At 37.6% G+C, this 22,221-nt stretch overlaps 2 protein-coding genes across 3 annotated transcripts; both read right to left on the minus strand.

The window, feature by feature from the left end:
* Positions 1 to 612: 612 nt before the first annotated feature.
* Positions 613 to 22,221, minus strand: hibch (3-hydroxyisobutyryl-CoA hydrolase). 2 transcript variants are annotated; one of them, XM_079465046.1, is made up of 14 exons: positions 22,092 to 22,221; positions 21,819 to 21,861; positions 21,589 to 21,720; positions 21,355 to 21,439; positions 20,878 to 20,958; positions 20,733 to 20,785; positions 17,244 to 17,322; positions 12,744 to 12,889; positions 10,416 to 10,502; positions 6,102 to 6,160; positions 3,865 to 3,946; positions 1,894 to 2,013; positions 1,753 to 1,786; positions 613 to 1,555 (listed from the first exon to the last, which is right to left on the minus strand). In XM_079465046.1, exons 1-14 carry the CDS (start codon positions 22,121 to 22,123, stop codon positions 1,440 to 1,442), a joined length of 1,149 nt encoding a protein of 382 aa, XP_079321172.1. In that variant the 5' UTR covers positions 22,124 to 22,221; the 3' UTR covers positions 613 to 1,439. The 2 variants fall into 2 exon arrangements, with proteins under 2 accessions (XP_079321172.1, XP_079321173.1); XM_079465047.1 differs by lacking the exon at positions 10,416 to 10,502 and having other exon boundaries at positions 22,092 to 22,177.
* Positions 8,517 to 9,657, minus strand: LOC306899070 (tRNA-dihydrouridine(20a/20b) synthase [NAD(P)+]-like). Its single transcript, XM_079465048.1, has one exon. The coding sequence runs from the start codon at positions 9,491 to 9,493 to the stop codon at positions 8,573 to 8,575; it is 921 nt and encodes a 306-aa protein (XP_079321174.1). The 5' UTR covers positions 9,494 to 9,657; the 3' UTR covers positions 8,517 to 8,572.

Here is a 22,221-nt window from a genome sequence, read left to right on the forward strand (position 1 = left end):
TGATCTTAAAGATCATGATTTGCTTGTTCTGGTGTGTTTGAATGGTTGGAACTAAACTCTGTAGGACAGAAACTCCAGAGGACCGGAGCTTAATATCCTTGGCTTGTAGTGCACAAAATATTTATATGTAAAATTGACAATTTATGTCAATATTTATAGACCCTCAAACTGAATTTTTTACATTTCCAAGATTAAAGGGATAGTTCACCCAAAAATGGAAATGCTGTCACCATTTACTAATTTTATATTCAAGAGAACAAAAATATACAATGTTTTCTGCTATTGTAGTAAAAGATGCCCCAGAACTGAAAATTGCTTACATTCTTCCAAATATCTTCCTTTGTGTTCAACAGAACAAATACATTTGAGTGAATGGTGAGTAAATGGGGACATTTTTGGGTGAACTGTTCCTTTAATACTTAGGGTTTGTTTAAACCCCTAACATTAAGTATAAGCTTGCATTAGTACGCATTAGTGATAAGCAGATTATCATGTCTGCTGAAATGGTATTGATCTTTTAAATCAATCTGAGAACAAATTAATTCATTAATTATCTGTTGAGTCCAGAAGACTAGACTGTTCAGTTTACACACACAAAAAAAGTGTAATACGTAAAGATCTAAACAAACTTTTTATTCTGATTTATTAATTTTTTTATCAAGAATCTTTGTTGGCAAGTTAAAACGATATATGAGAAACCTGCAATCGAACAAACAAGATATAAGTTATATTTTTAACACAAGTACAAGTCACACCATTTTTTAAAGAACATCCATACATACAGTATGTAAGAAGTTGATTGATTTTAAGGCAACACGGATTTGCCTACATCTATTTTTGTCAGCTTTGCTATCTCAGTAATGTAGGTCTGTGTAGTAAATACTGTGGTCAATGTTAGTCACTTTATTCCTGTTGTACTGAATGGTGGCCAATGTTTGTGTGTTAATTTGACAAGGTTTATCATGGGTTGCTTGTGATGCAACGTGTAAAAAAAGTGTCTTCATACGGAAAATGACCACACAGAGTAAAGAAACACATTCAGAAATGAAAGATACGATTCACTGCACCTCATCTTGATAAATGCTCTACAGTAGGTGTGAATCCTGTAATGCCAGCAGCACAAAAAACGTCAATTTGACCATCACACAGACAAAAAGTAGGCACACCCCAAGCGCTCACCATTATTTTTGCCCATGCAGCTACTCAAAGGAAAGTTATTTGGGAACTACTAGTGCCACAGAAATAACCCACTTCACCTTTAAAACAGCTTCTTTGAAATGTTAGATCAGTGTTAATGCCACTTAATAGCAGAAACGCAAAGAAAAAACTTCAACGAAACCAGCACTGGTCACAATGTCAGCTATGCTGGCTGAAATAACAACGATTTTTATACATTTCAGAGATGAAAGTAACAAGTGGGTGCATTTGAGCAGTTTCTTTTAAAGTTTGAGATCTCTTTCACCCAGGGAACTGAAACAATCCTCTATAGCCCGTTCTGTAACCTCAGAGAGCGTGGAGGGTTTCCACTTTGGACTCTGGTCTTTATCGATCAGCACTGCAACAGGAACAAAAGCACTTGAATGACGTTGAATGTTTAAGAATGGTAAAAGCTGGCTTTATAATAACCTGTATTAAACACTGTCAAAAGATTATAATGTGTTACATTATGTGAATATACTTAAAATGAAATCTTTTAACATTTAAAATCTATTATTTTGTATAATTATACGGCTATAAAAATGTGCATCTTACCAGCTCGAACTCCCTCATAAAAATCGTGTCCTCTCTGTACATTTAGCAAAAACCCATGACATTATTAATACAAATACCTTCCTTAAAGTAATAACCGAAACGTTGATTTGATTAGGATGAAATGACACAGATGTTACATACCATGCAGGCTTGACTGAGTCTATACTCCATCACCAAGACCTCCTGTAAACTCATGTTTGCTCCTTCCTGAATCTGTCTGAAAGTTAACTTCAGTGATGTAGGAGACATTTTGGCCAGAATCTGTAAAATACAAAAATGATAAGTTTTATTCATGAGGAATACTATGAAATATATATTTTCCTGGGTTAACTTACTGCGTTTAACTTAAAGTCCCTGTGAACCGATACTTTTTACTTCCCTATTTTTACGCATTTCCATGTAAAATGGAATTTCGAATGAGAAAATAGTGGGCGTGACTTTCGTCTTTCTCTTCGATTGGATGCTATGTATAAAAACAGCCGTTGCATTTTGAAACAAAACTGACGGCAGACTGAAAGTTGAAGGGGAGGAGTTAACGGATGCTCCACCCTAGCCATCTAACATACAGCATTAAGATGGACAGTCACTACGGGACTGAAGTGATTTTTCAGATGTTAATGACCCACATTCGTAAACTATTTACAATAAACGCTGCAATATTTCATGAAAAAATAGGAATTGTAATTTTGTATTTCACTGGGACATTAAAAAAGAGGATCTTTTAAAGAGATCTTGTAAAAAAACACTACACGGGTGGGTGAATGGTTAACACAATAGGTTTTGCTCCGTAGAAACAAAATTAGAGAGAGCACTGGTGACTCGTGTGTCAAATAGGATGACAATTGTGACTCCCAGGGGCGTAAGAAGGCAGACGTTTATAAATAGGTGCTATGCATAGTAAGATTACTGTTCAGACCACTACTGCTACAGTTTTCTCCCTGAACTGTGGCCAAGTAAAATCTTAAAATAAAATATTAATAAGGAGATGAACTTTGAAATGAAAACTGATCCCGCTAGTTACACTTCTGAGGACATCATAAAAACGTTACCCATAAGACCATATAAGAGAACACGAAGGTTACACAAGGGTACGGATAAAAGGTAATGATGATAAAAGGGACCGCGTGGTTTTAGAGACGAGAACCTTGGATGACCTTGTGTAATGTGTAAAGTTGACACAAAATGTATTGTGGAAATGTCTACATGTGTAACTGTGTTTGATGTACTCAGGTCAATGGATTGTCTATGAAAGGCAACAAGAAAAAGACACATTTACAGGGCAACAGCTTATGTAAAGATTCAAGAGTGAAACATTACAATGTCAAACATCAATTTCCTCTCTAAAAGCCGACTGTAAACAAAATGAGGCATTGCAAAACAGCGCTATGGGAAAAACACAGAAAAGCTTTAAAATACTAATGAGCTATAATACGATTTAGGGCACATTATGTAATAAGTGAGAGAGAGAGAGAGAGAGAGAGAGAGAGAGTTTGTAAGCAGCAAAGTGCACAGAGAGACCTTAAATGACATGCTATACACGATCATTATGTTCATCTAGTAAAATATTCCGGAAAAAACACTTCAATTATTTTTTTTGTGTTTTAATTTATTTGAGGGCATTTTTGCCTTTATTTTGTTAGCTTATTTTTTAGAGAGGACAGGAAGTGAAGTGGGCGAGAGAGAGGGGGTGGGATCGGGAAAGAAGGAGCTTGAGCTGGGATTCGAACTCGGGTCGACCGGAGCGCAACAGCGATATTAGTCGGAGCACTAACCACAGGGCCATCGGCTCCGAAAACACTTCAATTCTTAATGAAACACGTTAAGCCAACCTCGGTGCCTCCTGTATATGAGGTCAGTCAGTTAACTAAAAACACTGAGAATGAATAAATATGCTGCATTATGATATGACGTAGCATTCCCTGAGTATGCAAAATAAAAGATAAGTACCAACGGATGGTTCCATTGTCACTACTCAAAATAAGATATACCTCATTATGTTCCATTTACATCTTGCGTTTGTTTAGGGTTTTGTCATTATTGGGACAGATCCTGCATACGGGTGAGATTTCTGTGCTAATACAGAGTTCAAAAAATCTTTGTTCCTGAACTCACCTCGATCTGTTTCTGTGCAAATGCAGATCCATCTTTACGAAGGTTCTCCAGGATTTGCTCCACACGGACAGCTGAAAAGAGTCTGCAACAGCAGAACAACAATGAAATAAACAAGAATACACCTGCGACCATGTAAATACACACACTAGGGTCGTGTGCCATTCAGAAGGGAATCAAAAAATGTCAAATTAATTTCTGGTTTTGAACAGAGGTAGCAAACAAAAGTGGAATTAGGGTATTCATTTGATTTGAACTTCTGTAGGAATGGTTTAATTTTAAAATGATATTTTTCTGCATGAATTACCCACGGCAATGTTAATAATACACATAACAAATAGATTTATTGTATTTTAATAATCGATAGTGATTCATAATTATTTAAAATGTCAGCTTTGGAAAGAAATGTTATAGCCTATGCTAAAGAAGTCTTAATTTTCCAAAATGTTTTGACTTTGAATAATTAAAATCATATAGAAATAAAATATAATATACAAAACTATTTCTTCAGAGGTGTATAAAGACCTTACGTAATGAACCGTTATGTTTGCATTACCTAAGAATGAGCTATTTAAATCTACATACGGGCCTACATACATTGAATTCGCCATATTGCGCCACCATGTTATGTACGGTAGCCCTAAACGGACGCCTATCTCTACGAAGCGCGTTTCCCCTTCCTCTACAGTACATAGTCCCGTTGGCCCTGATGAAAGTCTGGTTGTCCCTGAATGAAAGCAACCTCCTCTGGGGGGATTTTGTGACCGTCTTTCTCTCCAACGTCTTTCTGCTGGAAAGAATCTCCATAGATACCTATAAGTATCTCAGCTAAAAGCCTCAGTAATGTTATCGAGGGTCCTACAGCGTCTCTGCTGGAAAGTCTTTATAATGGTAATACAGGTCCTAGCTCCAGCCTGACTTTTATCCTTCTTTCATGTTACATAAGACTCATATGCAATACAGGTAAACAGAAGCTTTTTACACTCATGAATAATATGTTCCACTAAATGCTCAAGTTACTGCTAAGACGCAAAGGTAACTTGTACTTTAGACTTGCTACAAAACTCAGTTTTCACCGTCACTAATGCGCAAGAATTCAGTCATTTGATCTACAACTCCAACTTTGTCCCCGTTCATGGAATTATGGGATTCATAATGGCAACCGCCTGGAAGCCTCAAAGTGTGAACGTCACCTGAAGGCTTATCCAATTAAACAAAGACACATAATCAATTGGAAAGTGTGAAGTGTATTGATGTGAAGCCAGCGGGGATGCTGCAGGCCATTTACACAGCGGCCACAGTTCAATGTCTTTTGTGCACATTCACCAGCACTGTTATATCAAGAAGAATGATATTTAGTAATATTCAATAATATTTAATCCTTTTATTTGAATGCAACGCACTTTAATAAACATTAGTAATAATGTATTAGAGGTGTCCCAATGTACTGGTATTGACAATAATCATGATTTTGAAATATATAAATATACAGCCACATTACCAAAATATTGTCAGTTTTTCTGAATGTATGTTATGTGTTCATGTAAAATTATCATTTTAGTTTCATTCAGTGTACTGCTAACAAAATTTCTCACAAATTTCAAGTAAAACTATTGTTTCTATTTGCATTTATTTGCACGAAATGAAACTGAAGAAACAGGTAAAAAAGGCTCTGTATTTTTCACACCACAAATACTGCAAAGAAAACAGGTTCATATTCACTTTTAAGCAATACAACAGTAATATATGTATTTGGGAAAAGTAAAACAATTATTAACTTAATAATAATTAAGTAAATTCGTTCTGTGGCTGATTATAGTATTACTTACCATTTGGGTTTTGGCAAGAAATTTTGTCCTATTTGAGTTGTTAAAGTCTGAAAAGCTCTAAGTTTATATTTTCACCTTAAAATCAATTGACCGTGTTCAACCAGAAACATTCATGTAACAATGATCTTTCCCAAAATACAGTATATTGACCTCAATGCTCTTAAATAACTATTTATTTCAGAAACAAACTTTGTTGTCACTGTGAATAGTATAAATACAGAATCCGAAATGCAATATCAGACTGCAAACAATATAAGACCGGATGTTCTTTAATAAAACAATGGATGGATAATTTTTCAATGGGGAGGTTCAGTTTCATTTTATTCTATGTAAGGCGTTTGGCGATATAACAAAGCATTTTATTTTTGGGAACGCGGGGTACTGAGGTTAGAAAGGAGCGTATAGGTTTACCTATCGATGTCTTCTGTGTGCTGTTGTAGGGTAAATGGTTTCTCAGCATCCAGAGAGCTCTGAGGAGACAAAACAACAGTTTGAAAAATACCAGCTGGAGTGCAGCTACACAGATGTAGTACAGAACAGAAAGACCCAGAAGAACTCTAAACCTCTGTCTCTATGTGCCTGTATGTGTGTGTGTGGCCATTTTTGACTTCTCAGAAATCATATAGCACTTCATTTCTGTGTAGGCGTGAGAAACTGGTCGAATTCACTTCAGATGCATCCCACATTTAATTTCATGCTTGTTTTAAGTGATCCATATATAAGCTCTTACTGAGGACCCAGTAAGCTGTCTGGCTGCCTACTACATGTTTATGCATATGGAAAGGGCTTGAAACCACAATGCACATCCGCGTACTAGCATTTGCTCTCTAATGTCAAAAAATCCTGACAATGAATCATGATTCACCCATAGCACTCTCTGCATAGAGAACAGGGCTCTGTTTGCTACCTTGTTTTCGTCTGACTACATGGTCAGCATCCTATCTGTAATGAAACCTCATAAATGAATGATTTTAAGTGCTTTACAAACAGCGCTATACTTGTGAAGTGCACCAGAGATTCTAGTCTGCCGTTATTGCATTCTTAGTAAAGAATGCAATGCTGTTCTAGCATTTGGCAGAGAAAGGGTTTTTAAGACGAACGTATGATGCTATAAAAGGTCTCTCATCTCAGTCCAGAGGGTTTAAAGGTTTAATTCCTTAATAAATGGTTTAGGTTATGGTTTAGTAGCAAAAACTATAAAAGCTAAAGCTCTGAAGTGTGTATGTAAGATGAACAAATGGAAAGGGTCTTGACTAAAGTAAGCTCCGTTTCCCTCCCCAGGTTCTCGAGAAAGCGATGTGACGCATAAAGTGTACGAGTCATTTAAACACACCAACTTGACACATTCAGCGTTATAGCATTAACCATAAATGGCCATAAATCTGTTCTGCTAAGATATAGAGCACACAACGTGAGTGTATTGAGAGAAGTAAAACACAGCAGAGGACTTTATATCTTGTTCAAGTCGGTCCAAGTGTTTAAAGTGTATGAACAGGACTGAATTCAAGCCAGAGAAGACATAATAATACGTAATAATATAAAGAACACACAAACATTGGAGTCAGATGTTTATTTGAAATGTTTTTGGAGAAAACACACGTCCAAATGGGTCTGGTGAAGGTGTCGTCTCTGTGAGAAATTGTGAGCATTATGTTGCGTGTGTGCTGTGTTTATGGATACAAAGACGCGCGTTTGTGTTTATTGAAGCGCTTTGTATTTTCCCTGACTAAAGTCATTTCAAAATTTAAAACTGCATTTAGAAGCAGACATTGCCTTTCTGTTTGGTGCTTAAGAACTTTTGGATTCATGTTTGATTCATGTTAATAGTATTTTTTACCTTTCGAATCAGTTAGGAATAGAAGATTACTCTCTTTTGTCTTATTTTCGTAGCCCATTCATGTGTCATTCATCATAAAAAAAAGTGAACATTGAAGTTGTAGTGGTGACTGCGGTTGCTTGTCATCCTCTGCGGTTGGCATGTCTGTAAGCACGGTTGTACAATACTACTGTGTTTTTTTGTGTTCAAGCTCTGTGTGAAGAGCTTGTTTCTGATTGCAGCGTGCTTTACAGCATTGAGCATTGTAGCCAATCGCGTGCAACTGATGGACATGAGTTAGTGAGGACTTGATACATTATCACAATTTAAATAAACGTTTAAGGTCATCATGCTCCTGGTTTAGCCTTGAAGGCTTTGGTAAGGAAAAAGGTAAGGGAAACTTTTGTTAATATCACATGAACAATCACATCAAATATAGAATAGCTACTATGAGCTGACAATATTTGAGTGGATTCACTCTGGTTGTCTCTTCTGAAACTCAGCCATATTGTGTAACTACATGTTTAAAAATATATTAACCAGGATTTCCTAATATTTTGTTACTGGTTGCGTGAGAAAATAAATGGTATTGTCTACATCATGTAGATGTAATGCAGGTGCGGGTCGCGGCATTTTTGTCAAATGGGTCGGGAACGGAATTAAATTAGTCAAGTCAAGTCAAGTCAAGTCAGCTTTATTTATATAGCGCTTTTTACAATTTTCATTGTTACAAAGCAGCTGTACAAGAAAAAATGACTATAAGTAAAACATAAAAGGTTATGGAATTCAAAACACAGGTCAAATATCAGACACACAATAAATTCCTATATGCAGTGTTAATTAAATAAGACTACCAAATTCTAGCAGCCCCCCCGGCCAGGCAAAACAGTGCAAAACAGTATGCAAACGGTGGCGAGGAACCCAAAACTCCATTGGAGGAGAAAAAAAACCTCGGAGGGAAACCAGGCCTAACCAGGGGATTTTTTTTTTTTTTTTTTTTTTTTACAAAACAATTCTGCATTTCTGCTTTTATATCAATTTAAAATCTACATTCATTAAAAACAACCTATAAGGAGCCATAAGAATTGTGGAGGTGGTCAATGACCGCAGAAGTACTGGATAGATTATTGAACACTCTCCTCTCAGGCTGAGAGGTGATGCGCTCCAACATGTAAATCAAGTGATGGTGGAAACAAGTAAAAGGTGTCCCGTGTTCTAAAGCAATGTCTACCCAGTCCCACACACACTGAAGCGGGGTCTCCTCGAACCCTGCGAACATAGCAGGATTGGCCAGCAACCCACGGGCAGCCATCACACCATCCACACCCGTATGGTCACGGGTGGACTCCACGTCCTGCATGTTCTTGATGTCTCCATTGGCGATGACGGGGATGGACAGGCTGCTTTTGATGGTCTTAATGGCATCGTAGTGAACGGGCTGGTGCCTCTCATCAGCTGTACGACCGTGAACCGTAATCCACGATACACCAGCTGCCTCTGCCTTCTGACAGAGGTCCACTGTCTTCCTGATATCCTTATGGATTCTTATTTTAATGGACACTGTGTAGTTGGGATTTTCTATTTGGTTTCGAACGTGTCTCACCATATCTCTGACCATTTCAGGTTTGTTGATCAGACACGCTCCGTAACCTTCAGACACAGCCCACCTTTGTGGACAGCCACAGTTCAGATCCACCCCGTCTGAGAAAGGTGACACCACACATGCTGCGTCTGCCAGAGTTTGTGCATTCTTGGCAGCAAACTGCACAATTAAGGGTCGATCACTCTTGTTGGTGGTGAATTCACTGTCTCTGGCTTTAGCAGATCGCATGAAGTCTTCTGCGATGATCATGGGGGTGAAACACAGATCACAATCATACTTCCTCACCAAAGCTCTGAAAGCCAACTTTGAGTATCGTACCATAGGTGCACAGACTTTGACTGTAGTTCCTCTGTTAAACAAGTCCATGACATTTCCACTCTGCATTGTTATTTTATATTATAATACTATATTTGTCAACAATTCCCGCTCTTTTATAAATGACATACTGTGGTAAGGTCTTTTCGAAGCCTAGCCGTACAAACACGCAATATTGAGTTCCTTATTAAACATTACCATTGTCAGTCAGCTGAAGAACAAAAAGAACAACGTTCATTGCAAACATTGAACGTACTACTGCTAGTACTGCTGTCGGGTGTTCTTTTAATTACTGTGTGTGCGGGTTTATCAAACAGGACCCGTACAGGACTCTGACACAGAATCTCTGAGAGAGAAAGTCCATTCGCTGCAATGGAACAGTTTTTTTCACAGCAACGGCTGTTTATGGATGCTCTCTCTCAACGGCTCGGGTGGAGGCAGGGTGGGCAAAGCTTCGGATAAGGTGGGCAAACAGATCTCAACACCATAGTAGGGAAAAACAATGGTAGTCAGAAGTACCACAGAACCTTGTCCTACAATCTTCAAAATGCCTCCTTTTGTGCTCAACAGAACAAAAAAATGATAAAGTAAATGTTGAGTCAACGGGTGTTGAGATCTGTTTGGTTATAAGCATTCTTCCAAATATCTTTCTCTGTATTCGTCAGAACAAAGAAATGTAAACACACTTGGAACAACTCGAAGCCGAGTAAATGATGACAGAATTTTCACTTTAATGGTCCATTTTTTTAATATAGATTTTTACATCATCTGAAATCTGAATTAATAAGCTTTCTATTGATACGTGGTACATATGTTATAAATACTACAAATGTCCTCGTGCTACTTAAGGTTTTGTGATCAAGGGTCACATTTATCAATACTTCGTGCTGTCGCTATGACGACAGCTTATATACCGTAAGCCCCCCATTGTCGCTGTAGATGTCTAAGATCCTAGATTGACCGTTTTTAAAGCCGTGTGGTTCTCACGTACCTGTTCCTGATAGGAATCTAGTAGCTGAGCCACATCACTCATAGACGGAGATTTCAGGTCAACAAGATCCTTCTCAAGAGACGCAATCTGACAGGAGAGAAACGGGGGGAAATGTTAATTACATCTAGTGGGCTGCTGATGTCCTCTGAAGAAACACAGGAGAGGGGAATGTGTGCTTAGACGTGCTGTTTACAACAGGAATGTTAACAAAGTACTTCCTGATGGAGACTGCAGAGTGAACTACAGAAAAACGACACGGTTCTGTTCTGAAGAAAGCTGCGTATGTAGTTTGCTCCTGATATGAACGCTGTTCCAGATACCTAGACACTTAGCTTAATTCCTTTGCAGACAAGGCATTGTTTGTATTCTGCTGTATTTAATATACATCTTTGCATAAAATCTGCAACTCTGCTGGCTAGATATCTGGTCATTGGCATACAACCCAATAGCACATCACTCTACAGACATTCTCTGTATTCACTACAGCCCTCCAGTCGTGTAAAAAATTATGTTATAAAGATATAACCACTGTCTTAACTTCTGAGCACACTTGCTTAAAGGGCTAGCTCACCCCAAAATTGTTATTGTATATGTGAACCTGGACAACAAAACCAGTCTTATCTTTTCAAAGAATTATTTCGCACATTGAGATATATGAATGATTAAGCGTTCTATTGATGTATGGTTTGTCAGGATGGGACAATATCTGGCCAAGATACAACAGTTTAAAACCCTAGAATCTGAGGGTGCAAATCAAATCTAAATATTGAGAAAATTGCCTTTAAAGTTGATAATCAGAGGCGCTCTAGCAGGCCATCCACTCATACAAATAAAGTTTTTATATATTTAGGGTAGAAAATGTACAAAATATCTTCATGGAAAGTGATCTTTACATTATATCCTAATGTTTCTTGGCATAGAAGACACAACAATTATTTTTCAAATAATGTTCCTGTGCTACTTAAAGACCAGGGTCACATATTATATATAAAAAGATTATTTAACTAATCACCAATAACATGTCATAAGAAACCCTGTCACAAGTATTGCATACAGAGGAATGACAATATTTAACAAAACACATACAGCTGCTGATAGACAATTTCAAAGACCATTTCAGTTTTTCTAAAACGACTTTTTCTAGCTATGTGTTTAGGTAAAACAATCATTTTGATTCTCCTAACAATATTTCTAAATGAACCACAACTCGTCCTGCAGTACAAGCTAAGGGCCAGTCCCCAGAGGCCTTTGGGGTTATTTTTATCTCAAGTCACTTCTGTGTTTGTATGCCAGTTCCTGCTGGTTGGCTGTCCTTGGCCAGAGGAGGTGTGAGTGTGTGTAGGCTTGTAAGCTCCTCTCTCCAGCAGCGCCAGGTCCTGGTGCTCATTTTCACCTCTGGCACATATACCGGGCATAGCGTCAGGGCTCAGTCACCCCCTGAAGCCAAGGGCTTGCTGGCCAGCATGAGATATGCTGACTAGGTCCTCTCCTCTGAGTACCTTCTCTCATTTCAGCATCAGAAGCAAAAATTGCAGTCCAATAGCCCAGGAGGGAGCACAAGTGAAGCATCATTCCAATGATCACTACTTATTTTCCGCTGTCCAAAAATTGTATGAGTACTGTTCTATATTTAAAGGGATATCAAAGAGGCAAAACTACATTTCCCCATGTTTTACTTTCCCTCAAGGCATCCTGACAGAATGAAAAGACTTTCTTCTTATAGAGAATAATGCAGTCAGAGTTATAATACCACGTTTCATTGGGAGTGAATGCGGGTCATTTTTTAAAGCTCCAAAAAGTGCATCCATCGATCAAAGAACTGCTCGACACAGCTCTGTGGTCTTAACAAAGGTCTTCTGAAGCGAATCAATGTGATTGTTTAAGAGAAATATCCATATTGACAGCGCTATTAACGTTAATCTAACTTCCGTATCTCTCTGCTGCTCCTAAACCATGGGCTTGTTACAATAGCTTGGTTTCCTAATAATCAAAGTTTGTCTGTCCACATGGACCATGAAATTGTATGAGGTGACATAAAAGATTTGGTTAGTTACACTAACTAATATCACTTTATTGGCCGATGGCGTTTACCAATAACTTGAAGGCAGATTTGCTTATACAACCTTGATATATAATTCATGTATAATTCAATGAAAGCCAAAGTGGCATGTACAGTATTTACGGTTTAAAATTAATGCTTTTATAAATATCACATAAAAAAAATTCAAACATTTTGAGGCTGTCGATAGATTTTGACACAGACTTCTATTGCAGTTAATGTCAAACATTCGTCGCTTTATCGGGCCTTCGCTGGTCAATACACATTACCTTCTCCGACTCCACGAAATGAGTAGCCACCCCTACTCTCTGCACATCTCGTCCCTTGAGGCGGAACCCGGTCAAGGCGAGAAAGAGTCCCAGCTTGCCTTGGAGTCTAGGGAGAAAGTAACCCCCTCCGACATCAGGGAAAAGGCCTATAGGAACCACAAAAAATGTAGTTGACATAACTCCATTTATTTACATTTAATTCAAAATCTGCAAATTTTCCCAATTTTAAAAGACTTTACTTGGAGTCAAATGTATAAATGTGGTGATTCAACTCAGAGCTGGTTTGATCTTTTCCTAAAAATGGCTGCGTAAAAATGAATTTGCGATACCTTGTTAGGTTGGTTTCTCAAAGGGATTTAGCAGTAAGTTTTCTAATATGTTAATAACACTTTTTCGTTGTGTAACCCCATACAGGGATGCTATTTGCAAGCAGTTTGGGTCTTCAAATCAAAACTGTAAAGGACCTACATGAGACATGGCTATTTAAACTAAAAAAAGGTTTTTAGTAAATTTTTTCATGAATTCTTTGAATGCATTCACTCACATGAACCTTACAGCACTATTTCATCTTTGTTTATGTTACTTCATTGTGCAATAAATATGAACAGATAACAGAAATTTTGGTTATCATAAAATGTATGTGTGAAAAAAACATTAATATGAATAAATACTGTAAAAGTATTGTTCGTTGTTACTTAATGTTAACTAATGTAGTTAACTAATGTTAACATTTTGAACCTTATTGTTATTAGAATTTCAGATGAACAGTTCAAGTGTAAAGTGTAAGATAATAAAAGTGAAATAAAAGATAAATAAACAAACATTTCTCAATAATTCTGAACTGCCTAGAAATTGTGCCTCCATGCCATTATTAACATTCTAATGTGCTTCTTTTCAGCATCAGGGCTGAGAAAATGACATCACGTTTTATCCCTATATTCATCCAGCCCGAGGTAAAATTGTAAATAAGGCACGTCAGGATTAGGTCCCCCTGACCTGATTCCAAGAGGCCAATGTAATATCATAAATGCAGATTACGCTTGCTGTCGCTTTGTCCCAATGGGCGGCGGTTTCAGGACACAAATAGCTTAATCCATCAGCCGAATGGGGGTGGAGGGGAGGAGTCAGGGCTGCCGGGGTGGGGGTTGCAATTTTGTCAAAAACACAGATGGGCGCCACATTAAACGTGTCAGTCAGTTGTGCCGTAGACGAATGCGAGAGATGAGAAAAAAGTGACCAAGGATAGACACAAATTTGCCATGTTGAATCCAATAAAAAGATGAAGTTCAGTTGATAAAAGGAAGTCATATACATCTACAATGGCATGAGGGCGTGTAAATTATATAAAATACATATATATGTAGGAAAACTATTCTTTAAAAGAACCAAGTGTACATTATCTTGCTTGACTATATATTTGCAACATCAATCGAAGCGAAAACAAGAATCCTGTGGGACACACTAGCTTTCAAAAGTTTCATGCCAAGCAGAAAGAACTACCAGCCTCATGGCTCAGAGACAGACGGTGCTTGACGCTTTACCACAGAATAAACCATTAAGACAAGTGCAAACCCAAAGAGGATTATTATTCAGATAGAAATGAAAAACACAGCTCTTAATGGAATAACTGGGTGATGATGTCCAGACACTGTACATTTAAACTCATTTAAACACGCACATGCACAAGCGCTCAACAGATGTGCCACAGGCCGCGATTAACGCTACTTCCTGTCAATCCGGCACCTTCTCAGAGTCTTCAGGAAAGACTCGAAGAAGTGAAGGACGCTGTGCAGCTCCGGAGGAAATGCTGCTAAAAGCTTTCATTAAAAGTCCACAATGATTAGAATGGCTCGGGCGTACTTTTGTCTACATGTGTAGGAGCGAGTGATAGCACTCAAGGGCACAGTATTTATCACAGACTATATGATGTATACAGCATCAAGGTCCCAGATGCACTTTTCAAATGTCGATTGGAACATCATTTTCAAGAGTAAAAAGAAGTACAGAAATGATCGAAAACGTGTGCAAAAAGGTTTATTTTTCTTACTCTTTTGGCAGATCTTTTTTAAGCTTGTTTTAGGCAACACAATATTAAGGTCTAATGTGTCTAATGTAATTTTTTGGCTCTATTGACAGAAATGCATTATAATATACACAACTATGTCTTCAGAGGTGTATAAAGGTCTTACATAATGAAGCTTTATTTTTTATTACCTTAGAATGAGCTATTTCTAGTTCCCCTTACATGGAATTCACCATGTTGTTTTGCTTCTGAAGAAAATGTATGTTGACATTTTAAGATATCTGTACTGCAAAACCAAACAAGAAACCTAAGAAATGTCTTTTGCCATTTACTGCGATCATCACCTGTTAGACTAATGCTGTTTTTTTACACAGAATTAGAAAACGCTTAAATATATTGAAGTTATAAGCGTGAGATTAGAAAACAATGGTTACTGATCTGGAAACGTTCTCTCTTTCAACTTATTGTATATTAGTTGAACACTAAACAAGTTCAAAAGAGCAAGCCCGTTTTTGTTGAATTTTATAGGTAACAAAACATCAAACCAAGGGGCATCTTCAAAACATTTCTGTGATTTCCTTTAACAGATGATGTCGAGGTGATTTTCAGTGAATGTTCAAAGTGACCACAGATGTAGTTCATCCCACGGACTATGGCAATATTGAAAAACATGTCTTTTTTCTATTTGCAGACTGAATTCTGATTGATCATCTAAAGCCTTTTTACTGTACAGGGACTATTTGTTGATTTGTGTGCGTAAAGCAGTCGTTCGCTATTAATCATGATAACCCACATGTCATGAAAGCCGTCTGTTTGCTTATTTCTTTGGTTTAAAACAAATTGAGGCTTTTGAGCAAAAGCTTTCCAGGGTTCTTATCCATACAATGGACTTCAACGGGGGACTGTTTCAATTTCATTGCACTGCCTCTGCGATCCACGACTTCTGTATCACACAATCATGTTGGAAAGGTCATGCGAGACGTAGATTTCAAAAGATTTAAAGATCCCGGATATGCACACAAACTGATCATTTTAAACAATTTTCTTGCACAAAGAAATATAACGTGTCATTCAACATCCAACAACTTTTGGATCTGGTCTTTTTTCTCCACACCGGTAAACACTGGGTCAGAACTTCAGCTAACGTCAAGTGACCTTTCCAACGTTATTACAATTTGTTTTGACAGAAAAAATAACCACACGGACAGCTTGAATGACATGTGAGTGAATTAACATGAAATTTTAATTTTATACTGAACTTCTCTTTAAATACAAAAAAACGAACTCGCTTCAATGCAGCGTTTCATTTCTATAGAACTAACACCGGGTTTACACCAAACGCGAATTAAGCGTTTTGCGCGAGGAAATGATATACAAGTCATTTCAAAGTCTCGTATAGACTCAGACTCGTGCGTCAAACTCGCCTTCCGCGAAGGTTGAAAATATTGTCAGATCGCGAAAATTTCCTCAAGTAATAAAGAGCGTGGAACGCGATTATTCGCTGTTGGTGTGAACCACGTATAAAGCCTAACATCTGAGCTTTAACCGAAACTTTAGAGCTGCTACATTCTTTAGGAAATATATCTGTGAAATGTTTTGCTTTAAAAATCAATGCCACTTTGAACATTTGTTGTAAAATAAAGAAATGCTTAGTACTTTTAAAATGATTATATACTGTGTTTTCTAAGCTGAAAAGCACCTTTTAGATATTTGCAAAACCCAGTGACAAACATAAAGGGTGACTTATAAGAATGATTTATAGCAAAAAATAGAAATCACGAAAGTGTTTTCAGAAGGACAGCATGCTGCGGTGAAATCCTTGCTTTTCACAAGATCTATCTATTTACATATCAACGGGAGATTGATGGACCCCCAACCGCACAGACAGAATTCCTTCCATGGGCAAAGGGAGATCTGGGAATCTGTTGAGGATTTTTAGCGTGCCTATTATTCAGACAGGTGCCCCTGTCTGCACACTACCTCTCAATATTGTTTCCACATAAAACGGACCTAAACTATTTTCTCTGAAAGACTTCAGTCAAAAAGCAAATGAGGAATTACTATTTGTTACGATTGTTGGTAGATGGTTGGTTATAAAGGCAGATGTAGCACATTTTCAACACAAGCAGGTCTTCATATATCTTGCTTGGACATTTTTAGCATCAGAGACTGGGAACTGGGAAGATAACGGGTGTGTAAATCACTGGCAAACCAAATACTGCCCAAGTGTACATTATAGAAAAATAAACAATAATTCGCATTCTTTTCCTATGACCCCTTAAAAGGTGGTAAAGACACTGATGCGTAGTATGTTAAAACAACAAACATCATAATTCAACTGCTCCTTTTGTATCTTTATTTTGAGGATGAAGTTCTATTGATTTCTGTGAATTCAATCCCCATCCATCTTGCATAATTAATGTCAATTTGTCACAGACGGCAGGGAGAAAAAGGAGAACCAAAAGACTGCGTCTTACCGATGCCCGTCTCCGGCATAGCAAACAGCGTCTTCTCAGTAGCCACACGAAACCTGCCGTGTACCGAGAGACCCACGCCCTGCAGAGAGAGAACACAATATAGAGAGAAGGATAATAAGTAGAGATCAATAACTGGGTTACCATGGTTACACACAGCCACCAAATGAAGAGAGAGGTAGGATCAGGGTTAAGACATATAGAGGGCACAAATGTCAAAATTAGTAACGATTTTCAGTTCAAAGTGTAATATATGTCATAGCTTTTGGTACTTAATGTAATATAAAGCCACTTTCATAGGTTATTAATGTTATTGACTACTTAATAATTGGGTCACAGGTGTAAAATATAAGAGTTATTACATTTAGGGCCTTTATTGCATTCAGGAGCAAAGGTTATTACATTAAGGAGCAAAGGTTATTACATTTAAGGGCAAAAGTTATTACGTTTAGGGTCTTTATTACGGAGAGCACCAAATGTTATTACGTTTTGGGCAGTTATTACCTTTCGGACCAATTATTACATTTGTGGCATCTATAAAACATTAGGGTTTAGAATGACGTGGTGAGTAAATAATGATCGAGAAAAAAATAACCAAAGTAAAAAAACATGGCAAAGAGATGAGAAAATTTTAGCAGACACAGTGTCAAAACGTATGATGTTGCCTAAGCAGCGCTGTTGTCACAGAGAAGCGCCAACACCAAATTTGGTGATTTAGTGGTGTTTGAAATCCAGCGTAACCTCAAAGCGTCAAAGCAGTAAAAGAAGGAATGAAATGGCAAATGCGCCTCTGCTCTGTCCTACTCTGTCCCCAATGCACAGACATCTTGCACGGCCACAAATAAATGCCAAACTACAACAACACGACCAGAGAAAACATCTGATCGTTCGGTTGGTTGGAGGGGAAGGTCAAAAATAACTATTTGCATTTTTGAAAAATCGGTAAAGAGAAACAATTATAATAGAAATTAATACATTTCTATTGTTCTGTTTGGGGCATTGAATATTGTGTAAAAAATGAGCAAACTACAAAACAGACAATGCACTTCTCCCAGCCACGGCACATCTCGGACCAACTCATTCATAATAAATACCAACCACAACCGTCATTATGCGAGTAGATGAAGACGATGTTGCCATCTCCTCGCTTCAATAAATTCAGTCGATATGAATCATTAGATCACTTCACTTGACTGACACACACTCCTCTATCTTGACTAAATAAATATCATAAAATCGATCATTACGGTGAACACCTGGGGCCTGCGTTCTCAAAAGGACAGCTCATTAAAAGACAATAACTCTCTGATCCCGGGGGATTTGACATGCGTGTTGTGATAAGACCGCCACGAGTCCCCTACACGACAAACCTCACACAATAAATGAACTTATCGCTCCGAATACATGAGAACAAGCATCTCCAACCATCTAAACACCTGTAAGATATTCTGTAAGTGAACAATGACTTACATTTTAGTCTGTACTTGACACAAATGTCATCTTATATTATACAATCTGGAAATTTAAGTAAAAGTAAACGTGATATTAACAATTTTTATGTAATGCTTTACAAAGGAAAGATCTTTCATCTCGTATGATTCATTTAACTTTTTACAGTATTTGGAGTATCATAGACACAAACCAAAAGAAAAGATTTTTCTGCTGCTGTGTTGAATAAAATAAACTTTTTTTATGCGAATACTAAAATCAAATTGAATGGCATTCTTCCATTGATAGTTAAATCTTTTGATGTTCTGAGTCAAACGGGAAACACATGTTGTGCCTGGGAGCATCAACTCATTCACCCAGAGTCAGTGGAAACTCTCATCCATTCTCATAACTGTTTGGTTGAACTCAGACAGACATTTAAGAACCTTCTCCCCCCCAAAAACACCATATAACAAATACCAGCCAAACATAAATTTAGCTAAAAATGTCTTTAATCTGGTTGTTATCTAATCTGGCAGAGCCCTCCAGACAGTCCATCAAAGGGTTTTATAACAAAAAGAACAAAATAAAGCAAACAGTTTTATCAGAGAGCTGGCAGATAAGGTCAATGCTTTCAGGTTGTAGGTTTAAGGTTTACCATTTAAACTGCTCTCTATTGTTTAATGTGTAACGACTTCAAATGCAAGTGACATGGAACGGGCAAAAGTAATTTTCCATGTTTAAAATCTACAGTGACCACACCTTAATTCGAAAGACAAGCAGTGCCTGAGGCATAAACAGATATGAGATAAACAACTGAGAGCAAATTTACAATGGGGTCCGTAAATCTGCGACCGCTACTGAAAATGCGTTAGATTATGCCAGCAGGATGAGAATGTCCCAAACATCATCTTAAATATTTCAATCGAAGCAAGGAAGCGTGACGTGTAAATAGTCTCCTTAAAAAATAAATTTGAAAGAAAGAATGTTTGAAGAATATCTAAACAACGTTGCCTGCCGGCGCTGTGAAAACATAATCTGTGATCCTGAGGCTACGGTCCTTTCCTTCCATCAAACACAGTAAATGGAAAAATCTATTTCTAGACTTAAGAGATGTCTGAGGTTGAAACAGCCCCGGTGAACTTTATGTGATTGTCTTATTCATAAACAACAGTTCAGAGTATTTCGAAACGCATCACGCAGCGGCTCTGCGTCGAACAGGTACAACAAATGATTTACAGCACATCTCCACCTCCATATATCCAAAGCCGAACCCATGGCACCACAAGCTTGATAAACCCACCAAACAATCAAACATCAGGTGGTGACAGAACCCACTGCTGTGGCATCTGCTTTCCTACTGGCAGAACTGTAAGAAACTATGAGCAATATTATATTTCAAACTGCTCTGTCATGCATGCAAGAGTTTGTGTAATTTCTTATGGCCACTTCAATTAATTATAGTTAGACTTATATGCTATAAAAAGTGGTTACTCAAACAAAGAATACCAATTTTATTATATTGTTCAAAAGAGCAGCCCATTGAAACACACAGTGTGGGACGAAAAGCAAAGAGGATTAAAACAGGGTTTATGACTTATTGTGTGTAACAGGACACTGTAGCCCAGAAGGGACAAACATGACTGCAACATTTGGAAAATTGCTTAAAAAACATTTGGCTTATATGTCCTCATGCAGTATTATTTTTGCAACGGTTTACAATTAAGAACAAAGATTATAAGTTCATCAAAAGATGATCACGTCATTGGCAATGAGAGTCCTACTCAGTTGGAAAAATGTACAATTGCCTTTGTCACAAACGTTTAATATTGAAATCATTTATCCTTCACGTTTGTTTTGTGTGGTTTTTCTTATTTCCCCCTGTAAATCTGCTTTGGAACAATGCACATTGTGAAAAGCGCTATATAAATAAATTGAATTGAATGTTGTATTTTGTAAATACAAGACAACCTGGCCCACAGCTTGGTCCTTCAATACTCATTTATTCAAGATGTGCATTGCCATCTGGTGGTATACTTGTGTAACTGTCAGATGGATACTCACCCCTCCCATTGTTATTCCATCGATAAGAGCCACATATGGCTTCGGATATGTACCTGAAATAAAGTTTACAAAGTTAAGAACAATAAATAAAAAACAACTTGTTCACTTGAAACATTAGAACTTGCAAAAAAGTGTGAAAACAAACCAATAGCATTGTTCAGTATGTACTCCTCACGGAAGAAGTCTTGAGCTAGAGAATCGCCAGATTTTCCAGCTTCTGTGACAGCTGAAAAAACAATCAATTTATGTTAAGTGGTGTGTTACATACATTTTCAATTTTTGTTATATGAAGAACACATTAACACCGTGAAGCCTTCTTTTCGTATTCCTATCGTAACACTATCGTTTGCATGATTTGCAACCTGAAATGTGATCTTAAATGCATTTAATGTGATCAAATTTCTCAAAGAAAAAATATGAATACAATAATAAATACATATACATATAGAAAAATGGGTATTGCTTTAAAATTCCAAATGATTACTCCCTGACTTAAGTTGTTTTCAAGGTCTTGAATGATATAAATGTGTCCATGAAGCAAATTGCGAGTAAACAAATTACATTTTGTACCTGACGGTCTACAACGCCCAAAGTGCCCAAAATAAAAGCAGCACTCGATTACCTCTGATATCTCCACCGGCACAGAAAGCCTTCCCTCCTGCTCCTTTAATGATCACTATATCCGTTTCTGAATCTTTGTCCCACTTCTAAAAAAAATCCATGTCAATTTACATGTCATACAAATAGATTTCAATCAAAGAGGCAGTTTGGCGTAACCATAAAAAAACCAAATGATTGTCCATAACATGTTAATATGAATCACTGGGACTGCTATTGTGAGAATGTATTTTCAGACCGTGAGCTGAGGGAAGATGTGTCTGATCATTGTGAGATTGAGGGCATTGAGAGCTTTGGGTCTGTTTAATGTGACGACACCAGCGTTCCCCACTTTCTCGAACAGAACTTCTGATCCAGCTTTACTGGACATCTGAAAACAGCACATGAAATGTTTAGGAACCACATAACACGGCCATCCTATAATGAAGTTTACAATAACAATAATAAATGACAATTGTGCTAACGTACCATGTGCCCCTGTATTCTCTGCAATCTACAGGATGCTCGTAGTCTATGAGGTCAAACAAAAAAAACACGTTATTCCATATATATTGTATATAGTGAGCCATCGTTAGAACGTATTGTTTCCACATGACATTGTAAACAAGTCCTCCAGTGTGACCACATATATTGTGATGTGTCATAAGTTGTTTCTGGAGGAGAGACCTGTCTCTTTTACAGTCTGCAGGATCTGTGCTAATCTCTACTGTCACTAGCTCGTGATGATATCTAAGGACTTACCTGTGTGCAGATGTTAGGATTTTTAATGACATGGCTACAACTCAGTCAGTTCAGATAATGTTCTGAATTACTGTACACACGAAGGCTTTACCCCTGTCACGGCCGCTCATTGGCCTTCCTTCGTGATGTC

Source organism: Barbatula barbatula, assembly GCF_947034865.1.
Source record: "Barbatula barbatula genome assembly, chromosome: 9".
Lineage (NCBI taxonomy): Eukaryota > Metazoa > Chordata > Actinopteri > Cypriniformes > Nemacheilidae > Barbatula > Barbatula barbatula.

Coding starts and splice junctions, on each gene's coding strand:
- LOC306899070 (XM_079465048.1), bottom strand. CDS start 9,493: ATGCAGAGTGGAAATGTCATGGACTTGTTTAACAGAGGAACTACAGTC.
- hibch (XM_079465046.1), bottom strand. CDS start 22,123: ATGTCATTAAAAATCCTAACATCTGCACACAG. Junction 20,959..21,354: donor TGCCGGTGGAGATATCAGAG/GTAATCGAGTGC, acceptor TTGTTTTTTCAG/CTGTCACAGAAGCTGGAAAA. Junction 6,161..10,415: donor TAGATTCCTATCAGGAACAG/GTACGTGAGAAC, acceptor TTGTCTCCTCAG/AGCTCTCTGGATGCTGAGAA.